At 35.6% G+C, this 22,187-nt stretch overlaps 2 protein-coding genes across 2 annotated transcripts; both read right to left on the reverse strand.

Annotated features, from left to right (window-relative positions):
* Positions 1-333: 333 nt before the first annotated feature.
* On the reverse strand, positions 334-4,960 carry LOC104508490 (transmembrane emp24 domain-containing protein 11-like). The gene is made up of 5 exons (XM_010150137.1): positions 4,808-4,960; positions 3,881-3,981; positions 3,023-3,148; positions 1,355-1,501; positions 334-492 (listed from the first exon to the last, which is right to left on the reverse strand). The coding sequence occupies exons 1-5, from the start codon at positions 4,935-4,937 to the stop codon at positions 343-345; spliced, it is 654 nt and encodes a 217-aa protein (XP_010148439.1). The 5' UTR covers positions 4,938-4,960; the 3' UTR covers positions 334-342.
* Positions 4,961-11,183: 6,223 nt separating this feature from the next.
* On the reverse strand, positions 11,184-17,078 carry SPON2 (spondin 2, extracellular matrix protein). Its single transcript, XM_010150138.1, has 6 exons — positions 17,017-17,078; positions 15,986-16,211; positions 15,403-15,626; positions 14,944-15,135; positions 13,692-13,866; positions 11,184-12,172 (listed from the first exon to the last, which is right to left on the reverse strand). Exons 2-6 carry the CDS (start codon positions 16,206-16,208, stop codon positions 11,994-11,996), a joined length of 993 nt encoding a protein of 330 aa, XP_010148440.1. The 5' UTR covers positions 16,209-16,211; positions 17,017-17,078; the 3' UTR covers positions 11,184-11,993.
* Between the last annotated feature and the right edge of the window lie 5,109 nt (positions 17,079-22,187).

Consider the following 22,187-nt stretch of genomic DNA (forward strand, 5'->3'; position numbering starts at 1 on the left):
TTAAAATATTAGGAAACTTTTTTAGACCTCTATTTTAGATTTAACAATCCTGAGTTGAATTTAAGTGCTGCCTCATTCACTGAGTACTCCCTTCAGATTTAGCTTTACGTCAGTAGAAAGAAACAAACTGCTAAAAGATGGGGTTCGAGGATTAAAATGTAAGGGGATGCCAGAGGTTGTGATATAGATGAAGAAAACAGAGTTAGAGTAAGAATCAGAGTAGAAAATGAGAGAAGCTTGAGAGTTTTATACAACGAATTTTCTCATAGATGCAGGGTTTCCTTGGGTGTCAGGTTTCACATGGTGTGCAATTTTTTAATCTATGCATGTACATTATAAGACTTAAACAAGCTTCTTAGATATAAAGAAATCTCTGAGAGATTTGATTTGCCAGATTCCAATGAAGATGAGGATTAGTGTTTGTACAATAGCCCACCACAAAATATTGCTGTTGGTTTCTTCACTTGTCTTCCGAAATTTTTCTTCACGCTCCTAAAGAAAAAAGAAAAAGCATAATGATTACCTTTTTGGCATCTGTATGTTTCATGTTGTTATCCAGGTAACAGGCAGCCCTCTTCTGCCCAGTAGCGAGCAAACACTTTTTTCATGTTGATAAAATTGAAAGTTTGTTCTTAGCCTTAAGGTGGGTGTCTTTACAAACCAAAACTGGGAAGCAGGCACACTGTATCCTGAAGCAGAAAGGCAAACAGAGCTTTCCCTTGTTCACAAAAGATATATTGTGGTAAATATGTTCCATTAGTACAGGCTTATGCCTTTTTAGCTTTACAGTCACTACCATATTGTACTTGAGAACCCCTTTTCAGCCACATTTGTTTTTTTAGGTAACTAGTTGGTGTATTTCAAACACAGTCTGGCTGCCTGCATACGTATAGAAACGTCAAGACAAAAGGGGTACACTTCTTTGAAGGAGGGCTTTATGTCTAACTGCATGGAGATATATATAAACATACACTCTGTCATTTCCTTACCCACTCCAATAAAGTTTATACACACAGACCAGCATGGAAACAACAGCTGGCAACATCACCAGCAATAGCACCTGCCACCTGCTCAGCTGCTGTTGCTGACTCTGACCAAGAAAACTGTATTTGGAAATTCCTGCTTTAAAACAACACCTGTTGCTATAAGCATGGGTTCACAGTGATTAATTAGTTTTTATGTTCCAGCTTAAAAATATTTTGCAAGGTGATGTAGGCTATTTTGCTTAAATACCAAAGGATTTTTATGTGTTAATTAAACATAACACTGCAATTAAATAATAAACCTCATAATACTTTATAAATCAATAAGCCTATGTACAATAATTTTAACATTTCCACTAGGAAACACATACTCTTTCATAGTTTTGTTCTTTGGATATGTGATGAATTTGCTCAACTAGATGTTCTAGTCTAATGTTAACTTCATTCACTTTGTCTTTGGCTTGAAAAGCAGATTCATCCAAAACATGTTCTCCAACTCTGATGTCCAAGTGGATACGCTGCGAACAGAAAAAATATTCTCATTACTGTGTTTTCTGAGTTTTCAAAATTCCTTAGAAAAAAGAAACAATGGATAATTTCCCTTTAAGCTCATTACAGGAAAATAGTTTTATTTGCTTATAGAAATCTTTCCTAAAATTGGAATCAGGTGGCATATTTAAAGTGTTTCTTAATTTTATTATCAAATTAATTATACAATTTTACAGTCTTCATTGCTGCTAGGACATTTTTTTTCATGCTAGTATTGATTCAATCACCATGAAAATGCTTTCTGTTCTCTGTCCAAACTGGTTAAAAAAATGAGCACCATTAGGACTGCTTATTGTATTTCACATTCCATCCTAATATTGGAGAAATTACATTCCTCGATAGCACTGCAGGAAGAATTTAAAAATGCACTTCTATGTTTTCTCCACCAGCAGTAAGGAATATAAGACTGGAAGGACACCAGCTGAATCATTATTTCCAGTTTATCATAGGTGTTAAAGCAGAACTATCCATAAGGTAGTTTTATCTCTCTCAACACATGTTATTTCTGGTATGAAATACCACCCAGTATCCTATAAATTGTCATGCAACAGTTGTTAAACCCAGCACAACAACCTATAACAAAAAAACCCCAAACCTGCCAAGCAATAGACCCATAGAAAGAAAAGAGAAGAATGGAACTTAAAATATTATGCAACTTATTTTGACATAAAAAATTTTACTAAAACTAATAAAGTTTAGTAAAGACAAAGTTCTTCTAAAAGCCAATTTGTACCTAAGAGAAAATAAAAAACTTTAGCTAAACAGGTAATCTGTGGAAATCCTTGAGCTTGATAGTACCACAATGGGTGTTTGTTCTACTCAGACAGCAACCACAAATGAAGAACACATCTTCTTTCAGCTCTCACAGTTTAAAAAAAAAAAAAATAAGGCATGCCAAGAGAGTAATTCTTACCTGATCAACTATTTTTGAGAGAAGGCATATAGATAAAATTTTTAAAATGGTGTTTATGAAATTCTTTGCTGAAATAGATTGGAGCCATGGTATCACCTCTGATGATTTTTTTTTTCCAAAATCTGCATTAAGACCAACTTTGTTGGCAGTAGATAATATCAATTATGCTAATATATTTTAATTTTAATATATTTCAAAAATGAAAATGTTAGATTTTCATTAGGAATTCAATCTAAGTTATTGAGGACAGGGAATATCCTTATGACAAGTGTTTGTGTTAGTCAGTCTTACATATCTATCTTTTGGAACCAAATAGTTGTTCTTATTTATCAAAATCTTTCAAATTCAAACATTAAATCATTCTATAGTTATTAATCTTGCCTCTTTAATCTTGACTTCTTAAATATCAGAACAGTCATTTTATCTCTTCATCTTCATAATTCTCAGTTTGTCTTCAGTCACTAGGAAATGGTGAATTATCTGCTAGAAGTTAGACCAGCTCCTAATACAGTTGGTAATCTCTGCACTTTGTAAAATATTGATATTATTACAACAAAATATTAAGAAATACACCTACCAGTTTACTTCCTGCAAATGCCACAAATCTTGTGGAGTTAGACTGTAAACAGATAACATGCTCCCCAGACAGATAGGATGTAAAAGAAAATGTTCCTTGTGGCCCATACAGTTTTGACAATAGTACCTGTAATTTATATAATATATTTGTTGCGTATGTCCATTACAAATCTCAATAAAACAATCAAAACCCAAAATTGTGATTTGGATATAAAAAGGAATCAATTACCCTCCTGATATCATAAGTTTATCTGAAATTCAGAGTAAATTTAGAGAAAAATAGACCATTTTATCTTACAGTGAACATTGAAATGTTATAGATTTCTGCAATGCACAAAAACCAATGATCTCTAAAGCATTTAAAGTTCACAAACTAAGACCTTGTCTAGACACATAAATAAATTGTCCTTTGCTGAAAAAGCTCAGGACCTCATGGCAATGCAGGCAGTTGCTATGCATGATCTCTGTATCATCTTTATTTGCAGCTTAGTTTGTCATCAGCTTGCTTTTCTGCTGGTCAAGTATATTCTTCATCATTTTACTTCAACAGTGGATTTTATTTTTTTTTTTTAATCTAACCTGTTTTATCAGTTGTCACTTACTATGCTTAGTGACACAGTTTCCCAAATTCAGTAGTCAGACAAAAAATGTCCACACATATCATTATCAAACATTGTCATTTCTATTAACTTTGATAGAAATCACAAAGTGCTTACACCTTTCAGTATCAAAATACTGAACTAGTTGGTAAACTGTAAGTTTACTTTTCCCTCAGAAGTAACTTTTTAAAATAGTACTGCCTGCTCTTGCCAAAAGTCAACTTATAAATCCCACAGAAACATTCAGAAAGCGTATTTACCTCAGCAGAAGGAGTTGTGACAGTCACAAACATTCCCAAACCAGGAGCAGATTCAAGAAACTCTTGTTTATGTATATCCCAGCGCTGTACCTTGTAATTCCCTGAATAAAAATATAGATAAAAATCTGTTAAATAAAACATACCTTAACATTAGACATCTTCATTGTTTTTTCAGCGAAATTATTAAGATAAATGATTAATGATAAAACAATATATGTATTTCATGTGCATATGATTAAAGTTGCCCAGGGGGCCCTTTATAACAGTGTGAAATACAATACATTTTTATTACACTACAAAATGTTCTAGAATACTACAAAAATGATTGATTAACAAGTAAAACTTTCTGATTACTCCCAGTGCTCTGTCAAGATCAGCATACAGAAGGCATGCTGAGACCTCCAAAAGCATGTGTGCTGTATTCAAATTACATTTTTAGGAATGTCTTTCATATTTATCACATTATTTATTAAAAAAAAATCTTACATTTACAGTCTCGTAGATTAATTTAATGTGCTTCTGATAGCCCAGGTGAAATGGAACTTTAGTACATCTTGAATTGCTTCTTACCAGACCAGCATTAATCAAAAAAAGTAACAACTCTCCCATTCATACGGGGAAAACCATGGTACAAAAATTCTGGTATGAGTGAGTAAATCAGTCAGAATATATAGAAGCACACACACTGAAGCAGTAATTCCACTGCTATAGAATTAGAAGACAAACTTTGTCTGGTCAGTTAAGCACTCTGGAAATCTGTGAGGACATTCTGACTTGTTCCTGGTGCAGGGAGTTATTTTCAGTGTGCCCGCTTTCTTATCACCATGGTTTTACCATATTTATAAATCATAGATTTTCCTATGACATTACAACCTGTCTTTATTATTGCATAGATTAGATCATTGTATAGCATTGACTGGTACATACCGATTACCAGTGTGTCACGGGGAACGTCTTCAATTATACATTTCTCTTCTCTTTCTCCACTGTGAAAATACAAAGCAAGTGAAAAAGAAACACAGAAGTTCATAAAAAATCCTATTAATTGGCTTTTCATGGTTTTTATGTATCCCAGTTGTACTCCTTTTGAGGATAACTATTTACAAATGTATGCAGTTCTGTGGTCGTTCCTTGTTTGCTGCTTATCAGTGTATTTTTGAGGGAGAAAAAAACTGTGAGAAAAGGCAGCTGGTGGTTACACATTTATAAATAACTACAGTATGTTCTGCAGAATGAGATAACATGAAAAAAACCCCTTGTAAAATCTTTCTTCTTTCCCAGTATCTAGATTAAAATTTTATTTTATGAACATATAGGAACATGAAACTGGAAAGGAACCCTCAGGTACTTGAGATCAGTTCACGAGATTACTGTTACCAACCACACTGGCTACCTCTTTGCTTAAACTGCTCAATTTTCAACTTAAATGAACTTGTTAACTTATATTAACCTGTGGAGAAGGACTGGGTGTGTTGGTTGATGAAAAGCTCAACATGACCCAACGATGTGTGCTGGCAGCCCAGAATGCCAACCGTATCCTGGGCTGTATCCCGAGAAGCATGGCCAGCAGGTCGAGGAAAGTGGTTCTTCCCCCCTACTCTGCTCTTGTGAGACCACACAGGGAGTATTCTGTCTAGCTCTGGACTCCCCAACATAAAAAGAACAGGGACCTGTTGGAGCAAGTCCAGAGGAGGCCATGAAGGTGATCAGGGGGCTAGAGAACCTCTCCTGTGAAGAAAGGCTGACAGAGTTGGGGGTGGTTTGGACTGGAGAAGAGAAGGCTTGAGGAGACCTTATAGCACCTTCCAGTACCTGAAGGGCCTACAAGAAAGCTGGGAGGGGACTTTTTACAAGGGCGTGGAGTGATAGGACAAGGGGTAATGGGTATAAACTGAAAGAGGGGAGATAGATTAGATATCAGGAAAAGATGTTTTACGATGAGGGTGGTGAGCACTGCCACAGGTTGCCCAGAGAAGCTGTGGATGTCCCACCCGTGGAAGTGTTCAAGGCCAGGCTGGATGAGCAACCTGGTCTAGTGGAAGGTGTCCCTGCCCATCGCAGGGGGGTTTGAACTAGATGATCTTTAAGGTCCCTTCCAACCTAAACCATTCTGTGATTCTATGATTCTATGGTATTTTGCATTTATTCTGCGTGATTATTTTAGAGCTTCCAAAATTTTTTATTTTATGAAGAAATTTAGTTATTTCTAATCTACATCATTGTACATTGTCCAAAACATTGACCACCTGTAAAAAAAAAAAAAAAGGACTGCGTAAAAGGCCTGAAAGAAATATGAAAAAGAAAGTCGAAAGAGCTTGAACAATAACAGACTGAAACAATAATGAATATGTTACAGCAGGGGAAAAAAAAACCCAACACACTTTCTGATTAAGTTTTTTTACATAAGAATATCTTTCTCTTAGATACTGCTGAATAAATTCTCTAAAATAAAAGTAAAGCAAATTAAATAATGATAGAAGGGTTTATTGTTACCCTTTGTATTACTATATTGACTAAACAAACTATATGCCTGATGATGAACCCCATTACCCCTCAAGTGTTCCTTGTCCTATAAACTGGGATCACTGTTTCTGAAACACTGGCCTCATGGCCATTTTCCAGCAGGTAGGACCCACCTGTGGGATCATTTCCAGTAGGGAGGAACACCTTTGAGATAATTTTCCCCACACAGAAGCTCGCCACACTCCTGTTGTGAGATTCCGTGGTTTGAACACTTATTCTTTCCAGAGTCTTGTCCTTGCGTGTGTCTTTAATGAACCTCTTACTTCACTTCAGAGTTCTGTCTTCCTTACTTCAGGGGATGGGATACAAGCTACCTCTACGGCAGACACATATGCGATATAGGTGCTATGCAGTGTTTTAGACAGGGAAACCACCATCTCCTTGCTGGAATTTTACTAGCATGCTTGAAAAGGTGGTAGTTAGAGTTTGTTTTCCGGATTTTTTCTTATACAGCTGTCAAATGCTCAGCTGCATAAGTTGCATCCTCAACACTGCACGCACTGAAAGATCATGACTAACCCTTTTCCCTTATTGTTCAACACTTCCTCTGAAATTCTTCTTTCAATTTCCTCATAGTATGTCCCCTTTGCATTTACTGTTATTTGGTGACACCTATTCATTGGTAATAAAATTGCATTGGTCTTCCTATCCATTTCTGAGCAGCCCTTCTAAGAATCTGCTTTAGCAGGAGATGCATTCTGCTAGCACTGGTAGCCATAGAATTGGGTCCATCATAACACAAGAACATCTATTTTTCTAATATTAAAGAAGGATGGATAGCAATTCATCCCTAGTATCTGTAACCTAAATACCTAAAATTTCAGGGTAATAACTCTTACTGGATTATTTCACATCTGCTGGCTTATTGTCCTTCACTGCACCTGCTATCTATAAAGTTGTCGGATTTAAAAATGTGTAACACTGACACAAGCTCATCCGAAGCACAGTCCATTCCACAGCATGAAATATCGTCACAGAAGTTCTAGCACAAGTATTAGTTCACCTCCAGCAAAATACAACATCCCTTTACTGATAAAGAGATTGTCAAGGACAAGCTTTGATTCTTTAAACATTGATTCTTTTTTTATACTCCATATGGTTAAGGATAGAGGGGTACAAATTGCATTTCACTGCCATTGAATCCTTAGAGGTCTCAAGGGTGATATTAGGACTCTATTACTACTTCAGCATTTACCCATCAGAAATAATTTTAGATTATGTAGAATCTCATCATATAATTCGACTCTTACCCCTTCACCACAGGGAAATCTTAACTGACTTGCACTTACATAAATTCTCACGCCACCGTGTACTTGCAAGAAGTATAAGTTTGTCGGCAGATTCTGAGCTACTTACGTAAGCAATCATTCTTTTAGCTTTCACTTGACTACTCGAGGTTTCCAAAATTCTGTGTTCCAATGGTAGATCACAAGATGTACAAGGGGACACCTCTTTACCCTTCACTCTGCCCAGACCACTTGGGACATAGACATTATTTCTATACTTTTGTCTAGCAAATGCTAACATAGTAGGGCTGCTGGATTTCAAACAAAAATAAGTCAGCTTCCAGGTGGTCAGATTGTCATGCAGCATATTCAGACCCTTTTTGTTGCAGGCATTCGCAGTGTCTGTAAATTAACATAGACACAACTTCTGCATACCACATTGCATTAAGCAGGATTTGGCTGACTTCAGAATTACTGTATCGAGTGTTAGATTTATTTTCTGAGCATGTTAAATATTGTCATGGAAGAATCTGAGTTACTTTATTATGTTGGATCACTCATGACAGATCAGGTATTCCCAATGTATTTCACTTACTGGGGGTGGGGAATATAATGAAATGGACTTTTTTGCGTTCAGTACCATGAAGTACCCTGAGATCTTTTGCAAGCACCCCAGTTATGTCCTGATGGGGACAGTGCTCATTCAGTGATCAGAAAGGCTGGCAGACAATTTGCCTCCCATTCTAGAAGTTAGGCATGGGTAGTTTCCATGACCATGCTTAACTTAGACAGTGTGGCTAGGACATTAGAGCTATTTTTCAATGAATCCAGCACTGTCCCTCCCCAAAAATTATCTTTAATGGCAGACCCTGTGCCAGTTCGACAATTGCCTGCAGCATTTCATATCAAGTTCTGTGGATGAGATCTGGCCAGTTAGAGCTGGCTCTCTTATACAGTACACTTACATAGCATAGAGTTGGCCCTGACACAGCTTCTCCTCAGCTGTGGGAAGGTATATTTACCTAGCGAAATGGAACAGGGCCTCAAACTACAATTAGTAAGTTTGTTTCACACACATACCCTGGGCATCCCTCCCAGTCATTCTGGAGTATTTGGTAGAACAAAATTTCTGCTCTCTCCTTTAGTCCACCTAAGGCTCACATAACTAACATTTATGCTATGGTACCAGGGAGAGCTTTTCTCTTCAGTTTATAGATCACATCAGTCCTTCCTGTATCCTGACTTATCTACAGAAGTACCCTGTTTTTTTCCTAATCATTACACACCAAGGTGCTGTATTGGATATCCTGCAGAGAAGCCACAATCCATAGAAAAGCACATGTATACTCAGAGCTTCAGCTGGCTTTCCTACCTACTAGGAGATAATAAAACGTTCACAGCTAACTATCCTTAAATTCCCCTAGGTACTGGGAACAAGTTGTTCCCAGTAAAGAGGTACCATATTCCACTACAGGAATTGAATTTGGTGTTTATGGTAATTGTAAGAGCACATTTTAAGTCCATGGTGAATTTTTTGCAGCTATACTTATCTTTGATTGTGTCTTCCATTCTGCATGAATATCTGCCCAGGCATCATAGCTGACTCTTCCTACAGAACATTCTTGCTAAAAAAATTTTCTTTGCAAATCCATTTCAAGTTTCCTCCCAAAATGTTTTCAGAGATTAGTTTAACCCAGAAAATAATTCACGTATGTCCTTCCCTAAATCTCATGTTTTTAGGACCACAGCATCTTGCCTGCCAGCCATCTGTAACACTGGATGTTAGGGAAAAGGTAGGAAGGACTTCTATGTATTTCTTCATTGTCTCAGATTTTTTTAGGCAAACCCACCTAAGACTGTGCTGAAAGTGAAAACTACAGGGCCTAGCCATATCCAAACAAGGATCACATACCTCACTAAGCAGTTTAATAAAGACATGTGATGAGAAATGTGCTCCATCATTAGAATGTGCTTCACTAGAACTCACTCTATCCACAGTCTTGCCAAGAAATGTCTCCGTCCCTGGTGTTCGCGAAGTGAATACCTGGAACTATATTTATGGCCAAACATTATACTGCTGCAAGGGTATCCTTAAAGGATTCCATATTTACCAAGGTCTCCTGAAGTCACTGCTTACAAGAAAACACATATCCAGGTAACTGACTGGATAAAAAACTTCTGCTTGAAGGAACCTACACGGAATATTCATGTGTGTAAACACTATAAAATAGAAAAATTGTTTATCAATAACCAGAGTTTCTTGAAATGTGTTGGCATTCTATATATTCACTTCCCTTTCTACTCCATCTCCCTCTCATCCCTTCAGTGTCCTTTGTGAAACTTTTGGCTTCAAAAGTTTGAATACACACTGGGACTGCTCCACTGTTAAATCATCTCTTGTAGACTGAAATCCTAGATACCATTACAGATGCAGATACCCTTCTACCCGACCTAGTCCTTCAGTTGTTCTGGACATGTGAAGAAGCAGAACTCTAGTGTTTAGAGAACTTCAGGACGATTCCTCCAAGGATACCTTGTGGTCTGTGGGTGTGTTTTCCCTCAGTCATAATTTTGATTTGTATCTAATTTTTGCCCGAGACCTTTATTGAGTTTTGTCTATCACCACTTGATCAATCAATTTGAAATTAGTTACTGTCCTCAGAGAATATTTAAAGATATACTTCAATAAATGTTTAGTTTTTTAAGATAGTGATAACTGTGTAACTATATAGTAAATAAGTTTAAAAGGAAACAAGACAGAATGAGTAAAAATTAATATAAAAATAAGAAAGAAAAAAAATTGAAAAGGTGGAGAAATTAACTAAACACAAAATATGAAAATGATAGTATAGTAACACTATTTCCATTATAGAATGTAAACAGGAGAACATGAAAGAAAATAGGTTTAAAAAAAAAGAATAAGTGAAACACTTTTCAACAACAGGCAACAGTGAGAATCTGAAGAATGTAAGATGTAGAAATTCCTATACTTATCTCTAACAACTGTGTGTTTATCAGCATTTGCAGGACCAGCTTAGTCTAGCCTGATAAAGTTTCAAATTTATTTGGGTCTTTGCAAGATTTATCTCCTGGAAAGAAATACAGAGAACATTTTAAATGTTTCAGCCCTACAGAAAATAGTGTGCTCCTTTAAGTACATAATAAATTTCCTGGCATATTCCAAAAAGAACCTACTCAAATCAATGTCTCCTGTTCAGTATCTGTGCTGTATATTTGTAAAACTGTAGAGTGCTGTAAAAGTTTGTGGGCCAACTGTAAACCTATTCTATTGAGCAGTGTTATTCCAAAATCCTTTTCCTCGTTGGTAGCCACAAGTCTTTATAAGCCGTACGTTAAATTCATTTTATAACGGTTATTTGAGCATTGATACTTGCAGTCAGGAACAGTCTCTGACATACTGTGTTTTGTCATATCTGTGTATACCTTAATTTTAGACATTACTAAAACACTGGTAAGTTTACTCTGTAAAAAATGATGATGACACAAATAGCAGCATACACATTTAAAGAAACATGGACACATTTACTGCATATATAGAAAGACAATTATATAATTTATGCTACCATCAACAGCATTAACATTGAGATAGTTGTCTCATGAGGGACACACACCAACAATCATTTTTTAAATCTCAGCTAACACTCTAAATTAAGGTCAGAGATTAGTAGAAGATGATTTCTATTAGTATCCACACTTCTGATTTTTTCTAGTAATTTGGTTAGCTGAGTGTCCTCATGACAGATTTTCTTCTCATTTTTGAGAAAAAAAGAAAAAGACATTTTCATGTGTTCATACGTGTCAAGACAAGTTTACTCAGATATCTTATTGTCACACTGCAAACATCTGCTCACTGATTTATGTAAGCAGTTTCTGAAGAAATGCATGTTAAACATGTTTAGAAAGACAAAAAAAAGCCAATAAATTATAAGAACATAATTTAGAGAAAAAATTAATTTCTAGGTATAAATAGCTGTATATCAACAGATTACAGTATTTAAGAATGGTATTAGTTTATATTTTGTGACTGATTTTTACACGTGTGAAATATAATCTTTCCTACGGTCTTCTTTTTAGCCACTAGAGGGTACTCCAAGAACTTACAGTATAGCAAGGATTTATTTAGTGTTTGTTGGTCTGTATATGATCCAGTACTGCTGTCATACTAAACCTGGGGATTTTAACCCCCCAAAATCTGGTTATTAAACAACTTTCAAAACCAGTCTAATATACCTGTTCAGCAAAATAGTGCAGCATACCCAAATTATAAGGAACATTGACTGACATGTAGTTTAGATTTAGTTATCTTACTTTTAAATTATCTAAATTATTATCTTTTCTTTATTTCAGACACAATTCTCTGGTTCACACCCTGTTTCTTCATCCAGACTTGGACAAGGCATTCCATTATTGGCAGGCTGAAGAAGTACAAAACGAGTTCTGATCTTGGTCCCTGTTTTTCTGCAAAGACCTCTACAGAGACCCCAGGAAGACCATTGTGAAACCTCACAGTCCAGTGGTGTTTCTGCAACATACACAATAAAAAAGTAACTTTATACAAAACTGTGCTTAAGGCAAATACGCAGTTGGCAAAGCATTAAGGAATGATGATCAAATAGTGTCCTTTTTTATACAAAAATACATGTGATATTAAAATCCATTTGTTGTCTCATCAATAAAAATGTCTCTTTTCAGCTCCTAAGCTAATCAACACGAGTATATTATTATTATTGTTATTACTACTAGTACTACTAAAGTCTAGAGACTGAGGTTTTAGTAGTAGTGCAGGATATCATCTATTGAAATGAAAATATAGAATTCTTATCAAAGAAAACTACGCTTAAAATAATTGTATTCAAAAGATCACATTAAAAAACATTTGTCACTTTCATAACTAATTTTTTTTTGCATGGCTTACTAAAACCACTAGGATTAAAGCTTTTCTGGGGTTTATTTAGTTCTATTTCTGTGCAGATAGATATTGTTCCTATAGTTGTTCATATCGAATTTGATTTAACTTTAGTTCCAATTTGCTTCACAAATAAAGAAAAATTACTTCTTTTTGTGATTCAATATTGCTGTTGTTTGGTATGTACACTATAGTTCCCTTTGCCAATGAAGATATTCTGTCATTAGAGGCTTTTTAATACTAAAAGGGTTTTCAATATCATTTTAATTTACTGCGAGAAAAGAAGTCAGAAACTCTAAAATACTTTTCATAACTTATACTTCTGTTGAAAATATCTCTCACAATAATATAGATTACTATTCCTTAGCAGGTTATCTAACAATACTGCTTGTCACAGAAAATCACATCAAAAATTCTCGGTGGACACAGTCCAACTGTTCTTTCCCTTGGAGCAAATGTTATGTTATATTAATAATGTATTTATTAATTTGGAGATTTGAAGATTACCCTTAAGACTGACTTGAGTCAGTAGTTTGCATGTCTTCCTGCCTAAACAGGGTGATTAGCTAGTATTTTTAAGAAAAGAAAATAAAAATGAGAGAGAACATTATTTTTGCTGTCAGGATGTATGATTCTACCACAATGACTAATTCTATCCAAATGACTTGAATCATATCGATTCTTATTGCACATAACTATCAAGCCCTCTGACCCAGAAAGAGGCAACATTAATAAATAGTTCTTTTGCTCTGCCATCAAGTAAAAAAATAAGGATAAACATCTACTTCAAAGTTGCAAAGAATTTGGGAACTCTGATTCTGATCAAGTGTTGTTTACTTCTCATAACATTTACTGATCTGTGCTGATATTAAGGTCTGAGCAACCCTTACTGTGGATGTAACCCAAATCTTTGAACCATAGCTCAAAAAGCCAAACCTTAATCTTTCAGGGATTCTCTTTTATGTCAATTGGGTTGTTTTATTTCCCATGTGTGAGTCTGGAACCTATTCCTAAGCAGATAGGAGAATATTCTGCCTAATCACCTATTTCATCCACATCACCTGCCAGATTTCCACATATTTTCTGAGTGAATGGAAATAACAGAATTGAGCATTTCAAAGTACTAATCACATACCTGAGACAGAGTCTATTATTTCATTGCTTTTAGCTGGAAGATTAAGATAAGGTGCAAGAAGACCCAGATGGCTTTTCTTTAATTTCACCATTGTTACTTGAGCAATAGGTGGCAAAATTTTGAGTTTGGGATAATAAAAAGAGTTTGCTGGGTGACTTGGAGAGGAACAAGTGATCTGTGAAATAAAAAAGGTGAACCTTTAAGAATTTACATAATATATAGTAAGGAGTTAACTTTAAAATCATGTTTACGCATCCTGCTAGTATTTTTGGCTGTAAAATGCATATAACCAGTTTCTGTGAACCTCATTTCACATAGCTACTGCTGTTAAGCCCAGCATTTTTATGCATAATGCTTTGAGACTGTGCACAATGAGTTGTGCCAACCTCTGGAGAGAGTACCCTGGTGGGAGGCACTGAAATCAGAGTCATGTAGGAAATGGTTTGATGGGAAGAAGTGGATGTTATTACAAAGAACAACAAGAGTATTAAATAATAATACTAGGTATGCTATAGCAGCGGTCATACATATACAGGAGGCCATATGTATTGTTTTCCAGCTTCTATGTTCCTTTTCTCATTACTCATAAGCACAGCATTTGGCTCTAGAAAAACTGACCCTAAAGAAAGTATTAACTGAATGCTTATAGCATTCAAAACATCCAGATCATAATCCTCTGTTGCCACCACCCTTAAATGACAAAAACAAACTCTGAGGCATATAAAGTATCGAGTAGTAAAAAAGAATGAAAGTGGGGTCCCCTCAATAGCAATGCAGTTTTACTTTGCTTTCTCTTAGCTCCTTTCCCTCAAATGTAATGGTTTCAGGTTTCAGTAATGCTTTAATCTAAAAACTCCTCTCCACATCAGTATTCACTACTGAGAATTTTCCTGTTTAGACACATAGTTAGTGTAATGCCAGGATTTTTGTGAATATTTTTGTTTTCCTGGTGTTCTAGAAGTTGTTAAAATCATCTAGAAATAGCCAGCTTTTACAGAAAATACTTTACACATAAAGCCATATTTTCACAAACCATCTGCATTTACCTAATGAATTTGAAAGACACAGAAAATAAATAAAAGCAGTAGGTTTATCAGCTATGGAATAAATCCATAGAGAAAGAGCATCAGCACTCTCAAATATAGAAATCAGTTTCCTAAGAGTCTATCCTGTAGTCATTGGAGAGTTATCTCTTAAAGGGAGCACTCAAAACATATAGGTATGAATAGCTAAACCTTGTATATACACCTACCTCTGTAACTGTGTCCTGTGGAATAGTGGCAAAGTTTGGGGAGGAAAATGTGAAACCGCTGTCAGTTCCAGCATCATATGGAAATAGATCTACAGACACTTCTTCCACCCAGTGGTCTCCTTCACAGAGATTTAGGCTGTCAATACCCACAAACCAGTCGGGGCTTGGAACGATTCGTACAACAAATGAAACCTGATGAAACAAAACGATCTATCAGGATTGCATCGCTTATTTTGAAATGTTTCAGTCCTGCTTATAGTAATTTTAACTCAAAATTTTTGAAAGAAAAGGACAATATGCTCTTCTACTTTATAGAAACTCTAACTGCGCAGTGAAATCTGACATCATTTTTAGTGACTCTTTGCATTATACTGTTCCTACAAGTGAGAACTCAAATATTTAATTTTGGATGCTAGTGACATAAAATAAACTTTTAAATTAATATGTACATTTACTTACTAAGGGATGTCTTGAATGTACTTCTAATTCAGTGGATGTTTGTCCTGTACCACTGGAAATGGCAGGAGCAGAGAAGATTCCATGTACACTTTGTATTTTCTCTCCAGCTTCTTCTATTTCTTTCATTAATACCCATGCTTCACCCTTTTCAGCAAAATCACGTACACCATTGCTGGCATATTCATTTTTTTTCCACATGCTGTAGTCAGCACTATGAGTAACACCTATTTGAGTGAATACATGGCATGACATAAAAGTCTGGTTTAGATTGTCCTTATTTCTTCAATTTCTCTGTTTTATTTCTGAGGTTAAAAAAAATGTGTATAAAAATGAGTGAACACTGAAACATTTGGTTTATCACTGTTTATTTCAGCTGCAGCCAATTGAAAACAGAAGTCAATTGAAAACAGTTGTAGATTTTTGAAAGCAATGTGGATACTTCACTTGCTACATTTCATTCTTCATAACTTTGGCAATTTTTTCCTTTTTCATTAGTTATTTTAGAATTGACTATTAAGAAGAAAAAAGATCACAGCAGTCAAGAGATTTATCTGTTCTTAATATTGAACATATTTTCACTTACCTAGCATTGATGACCACTGTGCTGGGGGCCTATAAAGTGGATACTGCTTAGGGAAAGCAGTCTGACTCCATTTCCCTGTGAAGATGATGCTGTACTTAGCAAGTTCCTCTGCTGCGCAAATAGAATCATCACTCACAGGCAAGCTGCTGGCATAACCTAATATTGTTACAAGTAATGTCGAGATAACTTTACAGGAGCGGTAGACAAACATCAGGTTTTCCATTCCCTTCCACACAAAAATAGAAAAATGTTAGCCACATTAGTCACTCCGAACCCAAAATTGAGTAACAGTTACCTAATAAAATGTAACATACCATAAGTACAGAAAGCAAAGTAAGTAAAGAAAGCATACATGCAAAACACTAAAAATTGTTATGCTTCTAAAAACATTATTCTAATGCTTTCAGATTTGATATTTCCATGCTATATAGTACAAAACTGTAACTCTACCTGGGACAAGTGTTTCTAATGAAAATAAAAATATCTTAACCTTGTCCATAGTACTACCTCTGAGAAAAATCTGTTTCTGATTTTGTTTTGAAATCTTATTAGAGTCACATCTTGAATTAATTAGAGTAGCAACTGTTTCTGTGGAAAACATTAGTAGTATATTTATTCTTCTAAAGATTAAATTGCAGCTTACTTTGCCAAAAGAAATGATTTATTTTAAATTTGTATTCTACAAAGGCTTTTTTATGGCATAACATTTAAAGTCAAATACATTACATATTTATATAAATTACTTTGCTGTCATAACTTCTGCATTAAAAAATACATTGTAATTGCTTCAGATTGTTTAAGCTACACAGTTGCTAAAAACCAATATTTTTAAAAAGTTGCTGTCATAGGTTGTGCAAATTTTTATTTTAAATTAATATGGTAATTGCATCAGACTGTTGAACTCCAGCAATTGTTTAAAATAACAGCCTTAAAAACTTATTTTAAATGCTTTTGTCCTCTGAGAAAACTATAAAAGTATAACTAAAATGGTAATAATATATTAATTTGTAAAAAGAGCTGTGAATACTCACTAAATATTTCCTCTGGAGCACTGGCAGGGGGAGAGCACCTGCTTTTGCTGGCAGCTGAGTTGGTCTGCAAGAGAAGACAGTAGGAGTCTTGCTATTTATGCCTGAAGAGGGTCCCTTTGGTCCAACAATTATTGTAATCTTTAGACTTTCCAGGTTTGCAAAAAGCTTGCCATCTTCTTGTTTGTAATCTTTTTGGATGGACTATCAGAGATTTCCTGTCTGTCAACTGGTTTAGGTTCCTATCAGAAGACTGTGATGCCGGATAGACGAAATGCTTTAAAAAATACCTTGGATTCTTAGTAACAGTTTGAGTTTTCTGGTGCCTTTGCAGTTCTCTGCTCTTATTAATGCCTCCAAGCTATACAAATGAACTGATTCCAACACTGAAATAGTTCTGGAGACTACACTTTAAATGAGAAGCATGTTTTCTTGTAAGTTTTATTGTCTGACAGATGCTCCTTCCAAACATTTACAGAGAGCTTGCTCACTCTCACACACCATATGTATGTGTTCAAATAAAAGGGGTGAGGCAGCTAAAAACGTCAAGAGGAAAAAAAAGTTACATTTCATAATTGCACATACTCACACAGACTGTCTCCTGCAAATATGAATTAAAGTAGTACAGTGTATATTTTTGTGTTCTACAGTACCGTATGCTGGATGATGAAAGGGCTCTGTAACATTGTGGTTTCTAAAAAAAATTTGGGAAGCTCTGAGATTTTTCTTAGCTGTCTTCAGAGTAAATACCCCAAATAAAAATCTGATTATTACAGTTAAATCATACATCCTCTGTAGCACAGTATATATATTTACATCACTAAAATTATTTAAATTATTTATGAAAAATTATGCATACTACAGTGACCCAATTAAGAAAACACATTTAATATTTATTATAAATTATTTTTCCCACCACCTTTCAAATCAGGGAAAACAAGGGCTTTGTGCCATGCCTATAAGGTTAACAAACGTTATGGTGGCTGATCAGCAGAGGAAGTTAAGTTCAAAAGTTTACAGTGAACCATGAAGAAAGTCTTTCATTGTCTTCTTTTGAAATTGTGAGGAATGTCACTTAAGTACTTCCACAGATCACTAATATGATGGTACAGCATATGGAAAAAAAAACCCCACCCACACCAGCTATTTTTCAGATGAAACTCACAGTGCATCATAGTTATATAGCTTAAGTGACACACTGTTGTTCACCAGAGGGGGTTACGAAACAACCAGCTTGAGCTTTATGGCACTTTGACTGGAAACATCTCCTTCCCTTCTGCCACCACCCCATGGTAAATCAATAAGAAAAGCCAAGAGATTAATAAACTGGCATGTCTGAATGGAATTTTTCCAACCTAAATGCTTCCATGAATTTCCATTGATTATTCTCCTGGCAAAACAGAACCTATTACAAGTTTCAACATAGATGGATTCAGCACCCATAACCACAATTCTTGTGTATCTGGGTAGATTATGGGAATTCTGTAGCAGGTTAAGCCAACCAGACATGGATGTGCCCTTTATTTCCAAGGCCCCTTCCACCATCCTACATTTGCAATGTTTTCCATAATTTATTTTTGTTCCAGGAGCCAGGCTCCGCTAAGAAAAAGAGAAAAGACTTCATAGATACTTTTATACCAGTTCTGTGAGTGTTTGTTGAAGGATGGTATTTGAATTACATCCAGCTCACTCCCTCCTATGCACAGAATTCCAGATCCACAGGTTCCTTAGAGAATTGAGTCTACTTACATCAGACGTGTGTGATCTTTCCAGCCCATGCAGCCCTCTAGAAGAATTGTATAAAGGTCTACAAGTTTTAATGAATATTGCTCAGACCACCGCTAAAATTGCTTAAGGCTTACTTATTTATTACTAAGTAGCTTTAAACTTCAGTAGTTTTTGTTTACCATCATGATTACTGAACCAGCTAACTTTGCATATTGAAACATAGTGCGAGACTTCCGGGACAATACTTAAAATGAGAAAAAAAGCAATTAGCTCTGGATCTAACACAGATTTATTTAATATATCAGACTAGCCTTTTCCTTTTGAAGAAAAAATACTGCCAAAAGGCACATCACCAGACTAGATCATTCTGGTTCCATGACTACGTTATGAATGTATCCAGGAGCAGGACAATACATGCAGGCTGCATAATTTGGCACAGCTACCGTAAGAAAAACTTACTAAATGATAAAAGAAACTGAATCTTTGGAAATCATTAACTTTGGAAGCCACTTGAGGTTTCTAAGTACAGAGTAGACAAACAAATATCAAAAAATCACAAAAGTTACAGCTGATTCTCCCTTGGAAGAGCAGTGCGTGATGCTTTGTCCTGAACATCTAGTCTCCAGTTCTTTTTTACCTTACTAACTAGTGTGGTCATGACAGACTTCGAAGCATTTTAGTTTGAAAAAACAAAGAGGGATTCTTTCCTCAAAGGCTGCAGTTACTTAGAGGGAAACTGTATAGTCCTTATTCTTTTTCTCTGATCCTGATCTAGAATGGAGGTTTTCTTCCTTATGATGCCTACACTGGACCCTTCCCTGTTTACAATGAGGGCTCTACTATGACAGATTTCTCAGGAAGGATAAAAATCTGTTGGGCCTACAGCCTCTGCTGGATTTACAATTACCTTGTTTGCAAAATACAGTAACTTTAAATTTTATGTAATTATCTTCTCTCCTCTCCCTGCACCCACCCCCATGGATGAAGAAGGGGGAAAAAATAGAGTAAAACATACCTAGTAATGTTGTCAGAAAATACTAACTTGAGGACTCCCAGTCACTTCTTTAAATAGAAACTGTGCTAAGCATAATCAGTCTCTGACATTGTGAAGGACATCAAAACACCAAATTTAGTACCTCATAGAGGGGGGTGTGGGGCGGGGGGAGGGGTGTGTGGAAACAACACCAAAACAAAAAAACCCATCAAACCCAGATTTCCACTCAATTGAATACTTTCATGTCTGGGAAGTCACAGATGCCAAATTTCTGTGGGTCAGCAGTTGGAAAAAAAAAATTGCTGTGGGATCAGAACCTATGCTTGCATTCCTTCATCAGTTTGTATGTCCCATTAGAAAGCAGCTGCAAACTCATGAAAAACTGGAAAAACATTCTTCCATTCAGAAACCATTTTACCTGTATATAAAATTGGACTTATTTTCTTTCACTTTTACAGCAAAATAGCTGTTGTTTTTTGAGTTTGTGTCTCTTCAGGTACACTATTTCCTATCAATATGCATACATCTATAGACCCCTAATGCTTGAGGGAGTAGGCATTCAAAGCTTTTTTCTCTCAAGCATCAGTGCCAAAGTGTGCCTTGTATTAATTTTACTTGCAGAAGTGTGCAGCTTCTGCTGTTTCGTGTCAATAAGGCAACAGTTTTACAGTGCCTGAAGGCTTTACCAAGATCCACTTGATGAAAGCTGGGAAGTATAAACCAAAAATGTTGTCCAGATTTTTTCTATTTTTAAATAAAAATCATAACTGTGTCTAGAATGTTCTGTATTTTTGCTAACTTAAAATATTAATAAAACAAGAAGGAAAAAAGCCCTATTTAAAAATATACTAGTACAGTCAATATCACGTTGATTCTTAAATCATTTACACCATCTGAAAACAGTTAATGAACATGTTTAGGCTACCACACAGGAATATAGCACATTAAAAGGTTGTAAATTCCATTTTGATTAGCCAGATAATAATTTAGCCCTTTCTCTGGTAAGCAGCAAGATTGGCATGATTAGTTATGACTTTTCTATTAAACTGTAAGTTTAAGAGAAAGGAGATTTAACTGAAATGATTGATCTGAAGTTAGTTTGCCCACTTTATTCAAAACAGAAGCTCCAGAAATTTTCTGTCTATATTCCTCAGCTCGCACCACACATTAAAATTTTACTAAAACAATTTCCGTTTTGCTGGCAAGGAGTATATCTGCAATTTTGATATTTCCAGACTGTTTAATATGCTTATGACTAGCTAGCAGCTCTTTGTCTACCAAGAAAACATAAAATTGTATTACTTACGAAGGATTATACACCCATATTTTCTCTCCTGTAGTTACCATGGATACACATACGATTATGGACACTCAGCAATGCCAAAAGGTTTACATTCACTCAAAACCCTCTGAGCTCTAAATAAAATCTCAGTACCAGAGTGGTAAGCAGCACAACATTTTATCATGGAGAAATTGTGGTGTTGGTTTGGAAGCTTTTATAAAATAAAGAATTTACACAGGATAAGAAAGCATTTCCAATATTGGATGCTACAACAGTAGTGAAGGTGGCTTTAATCTATACTTATCTTTTGGGATAAAAATTTCGTTTGCAGATTAAGGAACCTAAGATGAGTATATACATATGAACTAGATATATAAACTGCCTCTATATATAATGGAGGTCTAGTCAATATAGTCAACAGAATGTAGAGAACTGTTCAGCTCACCCTTTAATCTATACCTATATTTGACCAAATGAATAACTGGTGAGTAGCTCTCTGGTCTCCACTATCTATAATGATAAGCTTTCCATTGACCAGACACGTAGCTATCACATAATCATCTACACCTAAGTAACTGATTCAGGCCTCTCTCTCTTTTGCTGAATCCAAAGCCAAGTTGACTTCATTAGATATCCTCACTGACGACTATAATCAAGGTTCAGCCTGGTGGTAGGATATTGCAAATTCACTCTGTATTTTGAGTTTAGAAATTCTCCTTGCAAGGGTGCTTTGGGATTGGGGACAGGGGGGTGATTTTTACTGACCATAATGATATTGCCATGCTCTTCTGTCGTTTTCTGCATTCTTCTGTCATCTGTATTTAAGTCACTTCTAGTAGTCAAAATCCTAATATGTGGGCCAGCACCAAATAAGTCAATCAAGAATTTGCTCCTCTTTGGGCTTCTTCTCCTGCCCACAGCTTAGGTTCATATTGTGCAACAATAACAACCATATAATCTTTTTTTTTTTTTTCAAAAAGAGGATCTTAGAATTCCACCCTTTTCTGCATCTCAGCATCTAATTTTCATCTTCTTTACACCAGTAAAAGATGGCTACACAGTGAGACAAACTGAAGAATTCACCCAGTTAATAGTAAATCTTTCTAAGTTAGTTTTCAGCCAAAATTTTTCCTTCATTTGACTCACTCTTTGACACAAGAAACACATCAG

The sequence above is a fragment of the Eurypyga helias genome, unplaced genomic scaffold (assembly GCF_000690775.1).
Source record: "Eurypyga helias isolate BGI_N326 unplaced genomic scaffold, ASM69077v1 scaffold9274, whole genome shotgun sequence".
In the NCBI taxonomy this organism is placed as follows: Eukaryota; Metazoa; Chordata; class Aves; order Eurypygiformes; family Eurypygidae; genus Eurypyga; species Eurypyga helias.

Bases quoted from the DNA above. Each gene is read 5' to 3' on its own strand.
- SPON2 (XM_010150138.1), bottom strand. From the start codon at position 16,208: ATGGAAAACCTGATGTTTGTCTACCGCTCCTGTAAAGTTATCTCGACA. The intron at 15,627-15,985 runs GTAAGTGAAAAT...TCACTCAAATAG, and splicing joins ACAGTGGTCATCAATGCTAG to GTGTTACTCATAGTGCTGAC. The intron at 12,173-13,691 runs GTATGTGATTAG...TGTATGTTGCAG, and splicing joins AATAATAGACTCTGTCTCAG to AAACACCACTGGACTGTGAG.
- LOC104508490 (XM_010150137.1), bottom strand. From the start codon at position 4,937: ATGAAAAGCCAATTAATAGGATTTTTTATGAACTTCTGTGTTTCTTTT. The intron at 3,149-3,880 runs GTAAATACGCTT...TATAAATTACAG, and splicing joins TCACAACTCCTTCTGCTGAG to GTACTATTGTCAAAACTGTA. The intron at 493-1,354 runs GTATGTGTTTCC...TTTTTTCTTTAG, and splicing joins AAGAACAAAACTATGAAAGA to GAGCGTGAAGAAAAATTTCG.